Source organism: Macrosteles quadrilineatus, unplaced genomic scaffold (genome assembly GCF_028750875.1).
Source record: "Macrosteles quadrilineatus isolate MER2022 unplaced genomic scaffold, UCM_ALF_1.0 Scaffold_7__1_contigs__length_78375512, whole genome shotgun sequence".
NCBI classification, from domain to species: Eukaryota; Metazoa; Arthropoda; class Insecta; order Hemiptera; family Cicadellidae; genus Macrosteles; species Macrosteles quadrilineatus.
This window is the reverse complement of record NW_026542600.1, coordinates 74924794-74929252: the sequence shown is the minus strand read 5'-3', so window position 1 is coordinate 74929252 and position 4459 is coordinate 74924794. Positions and strand designations below refer to the sequence as shown.

The window sequence follows — 4459 nt, the reverse complement described above, 5'->3', positions numbered from 1 at the left end:
CCATTGACTTTACACATAATAGACTTCATTTTATTTCATTTCATTTATTCATTCCGACGGCAATCGCCATTTTACAAAATAATACATTGGACAAGATTTACATACAACAAGATAATACAATAGAAAACATCAATAAATGAGTAAGAAGATTGGTGGTGGTGGTGGACAGTTTGAGTGAATTGCAATAGTTACAACATTGTGAAAAAAGTAACAATAACAAGAAACAGTGTAAATAATTAACATCAATAACAATAACAAGAAAAATTGTGAATAATAAACATCAATAACAATAACAAGAAACAGTGTAAATAATTAACATCAATAACAATAACAAGAAAAATTGTGAATAATAAACATCAATAACAATAACGAGAAACAGTGTAAATAATTAACTACAATAACAATAAGTGTGAATAACAATCAGTAACCATCAAAATGACAACATTGTGGATAATTAACATTAATAAATTTACTATACATAACAATAATAGACTATGGCAATGATAACAAGACTGGCATTGTGGATAATTAACATTAATAAATTTACTATACATAACAATAATAGACTATGGCAATGATAACAATATAATAAACTGTGAAAGAGCTAACGTGACATAAAAACAAAACTATATAACAAAAGGATGGATCTGGAGGGAGAAAAACGTTTTGATAGAATGCTGACAAGACATTTCATCACTTGACACTGTTGAGCGTGTGGCCCTCTAAAGGCACCACCAAGGAACTCCAAGAGCACAAATCGCATCACTCGACACAAATCAGCACTTCCCGGCACCCAGCATGTGGCCCTTTAGAGGCACCACCAAATAACCAACACTGATAGAGAGCGGAGCGGAGAGGTGTCAGTAGAGCAGCCTCTGGACATCACGTCTGAAGGATGCTGGTGATGGCCCAAAGAAATCCAAGTGTGGGCAAAGGTCTTCGCTAAATCTCAGCAGTCTGGAGATTCCGTGGTGAAGGGTATAGTTCGTGGGCCACTATACTTCGTAGTAGCGGAGTTCGTGGGCTGATACCTCCTTCTGAAGACAGCTCTGGATCGGGTTCCTCTGGGAGCGTGAAAGTCCACTTCGTTCAAGAGTTCAGGGCAGTCAATAATCCCATTTGCCACTTTGAAAAGGAATACAATGCCGTTGACTTGTCGTCTCAGGGGAAGTGGTTGAAGGCCAAAGTGCACCTCGAGAGCTGCTACAGGAACGTCGAGGAAAGGAAACCCGAGTTTCAGACCCAGTAGTTTAAGAAATCGTGTTTGAATCCTGTTTAAGATTTCAATATGGCCAGTTTGATAAGGATTCCAGACGACAGAGCAGTACTCTAAGATTGGTCGGGCCAGGGATTTGTATAGCGTGACGAGTCCCATGGGAGATTTGAAAGATCTTGTGGAACGATGGATAAACCCCAGCAGAGAAGAGACTCTTGAGGATATATGGATGAGATGATCATGTGGGCTGAGTGAAGGGACAGTGATTACACCAAGATCTCTGAATTTCTCGACCACGCTGAGACTTCTGCCATCGATGCAATAGTCATACTCATGAACTAAGTTACTGCGACTGAGAAACATAACTACACATTTGGAGACATTGAGCTCCATTGCATTTGATAAGCACCATTTGCTGATGTTGTTAATCGAGTGTTGAAGCATTTCTTGGTCATGTGTGGAGGTTACTTTGTTGAACACCTTAATGTCATCAGCAAATAAGAGAAATTTAGTTTTAATTTCTGGGCAGACTTCCCATGTAATGTAAAAATTTGAAGCCAAAAAAACGTGGTGCAATCTGTTGAGATAGTCACCAACTAATGACAATATTCTGTGTTAAGTGATCAATCAATCAGCTGTTTGCTATGATACTTAATTGGTTTTAATTAATATTCAACCCAATACACTAGTAAACTCTGGTGAGATGGTCCTGAACTTCATCTATTTTCTTGACTTCAAACTTTCATATCACATGGGTCTATTCTGTGTATAGTCAACGCTACCACTTAAACATGTGGATGGAATGTCTAGCTTTATCAATAATTCAAGGTACTTGTTACTAAAAATCATTCTGAAATTAAAATATAAATAGTTTTTCTGAAATTGTATACGTAGACTACGAGGTTTATTGCTCTTTATACGTAGATGAATAATTTATTTGTGGCCATCGGATGGTAAATAAATAATTTCAAGCATGCAAGAAATGGGTGGTCCATAAATATTAAACCTGTGTATTTCACTAGTGGCAAACAATTGTCGGGACTAGCGAATGTTCGACGGACTCCCCGTATGATCGGCCACCGACAGAAATACGTGGGCAGAATCCCCAGTCTCCGGGATCTGGGACCCAAAACTTCTTCCGCCGGCTTCTTTACACACCACAGCCTGGCTGTCCTTACGATCTTGTAATAATTAGGCACGTCCATGTATGGATAGGCAACTTCTGGATCGAAGGTAATTTCTATGTATGTAATAATGTAATTTCTAATATATTCAACTACGATTTATATGACAAACTTAGCTTATAACTTAGTATAGCTCTTGATTTTTATTTATTTAACAAACATGTTTATTGTATTTGTTAAGATATAAAATACATGACTATATATGACATTACTGTTTAAACTAGTTGTTCAATAAAATGAATTTTAAAAAGGGTACTTAGTTTTTAATAATGTATTTTTATTTCAAAATAGCAGCCCTAATCTCTAGGATTTTCATAATTTATATATATATATATATATATATATATATATATATATATATATATATATATATATATATATATATAAAATCAAAACATACTTTATTTCCAAAAATATTGCAAAATATAAATTATAAACATAACTTCCAGTGAAACAGACACCTTACTTGCTATTGCATGGATAAAAATAATTAAATATAAAAATACATGTAAACTTAATAATAACAACAAAGGATGTAAGGTCTCAGAGAAGCCATGTTAAACATATACATTAAGGAAATAAGCCTACATGGGCTGGAAGCCTGTGCGTAGGCTCAGTCGCTATCAGTGACTTTTGTATTTGTTGGAAAACAATAATATTCATAAGCATTCAGGGAATCTTAAAAACAAATAATTTAATATAATTTTTAAACTATTCTGAGGCTAAATTAGTGAAATGAGCAATTTGAGGATTGAGGCAAGGCGGAGGGCACAGATATAAATATAGTTAAGAAAGTTCGATATAGTTCGATATAGTTATATAGTTATAGTTAAGCTTTATATATATAGTTTTATATTTATATAATTTATATATAGCAAGCAAGGACAAAGAACTTTTGAGAAAAGCGCAAGCCGCAGACATTTAGATGAGAAAGGTTTAGATGAGAAACTTCTCTGAAAAATATCAGTTTTCCATAAAATCTCTCCTAAGGTCACGAACATTCGTTAAAGGGGTATTCATAATTCATATTTAAAATATTGAATTATGAGTCAGCTGTTGCTGTTACATTTATTTTGATTTATGAATTGTTTGTTTACTTTTTCCTGAGTTAACCTTTTGATTCTTACCATAGATGTTCTATATTGCACCATGGTGACAGTACGATTTTCTGATGTGGGAAAGAGCTCAAACCTTTTAATTCTGTTCCAATAGTTTACATATTAGTTCAGCTTTGTATATTTTGAAAACACAGCACAAATGATGGGTTTTGTATATTACAGTTGCAGACAAATGTTTATAGTATATAATTAAGTGACGAACCATATAGTTTGGAAGGAGCCATATGTGTTCCATCTCTAGAGCATTTCCCTTGTGAAATGGTAATAGATCACATAGATTTACATAATGAGTAAGTGCCTATCATTCAGCAGTTTAAATTGGACAAGGCAGTGAAGAATCAGAACCACGTCCACAATATCTGTCTGCGTTCTCCCCGTTGCAGAGCACAGACAACTTCCTGATCTTCGTGACGTTCCAATCCAGTGAGCTGAAACTACTGGTTACTTCTTTTAATCTATGCTGGTACTGAGGCTGTTTTAGGACTTCGTCCTCTACAGCCGTCTTACTTCCTTAAATATGTCAAATTACTGTCTATTTAAATAAACAAAACGTGTAATGGGTACACAGGTTTTCTGCTAGAGGGAAGATAATAAAGTGTTTTTTTTTTGCGAAATGTTAATAGTTTAGTATGAAATATATAAATTTACCAAATTGTATCAAACTATATCCATAAACCAGCAAACTACCTCCATAAGAATACCATAGGAATTTAAATGTAGCGTGTTTTTGTCCTTTTCTTCGTAACCATTCAGCGCACATCAACGCTTCAATGTGGTAAATTATTTGTTTTTATAAGCTCTACATAATGTTTCAGAAATAAATTGTCAAGTTTTTGGTTCAAACGGTAAATAATGGAAAACCCAATTTTTACACCCTTAAACCTAAGGGCTTATCCTAGCTCCACGCGGTGGTCAGAAACCTTTCAAAACCGACTGTCCAA

At 34.7% G+C, this 4459-nt stretch overlaps 1 protein-coding gene across 1 annotated transcript; it reads right to left on the bottom strand.

Annotated features, from left to right (window-relative positions):
- Positions 1–949: 949 nt before the first annotated feature.
- LOC128999083 (uncharacterized) lies at positions 950–1660 on the bottom strand. The gene has a single exon (XM_054425439.1). The coding sequence runs from the start codon at positions 1658–1660 to the stop codon at positions 950–952; it is 711 nt and encodes a 236-aa protein (XP_054281414.1).
- Between the last annotated feature and the right edge of the window lie 2799 nt (positions 1661–4459).

Excerpts from the sequence above, each read along its gene's own strand:
- LOC128999083 (XM_054425439.1), bottom strand. The coding sequence starts at position 1,660 with ATGCTTCAACACTCGATTAACAACATCAGCAAATGGTGCTTATCAAAT.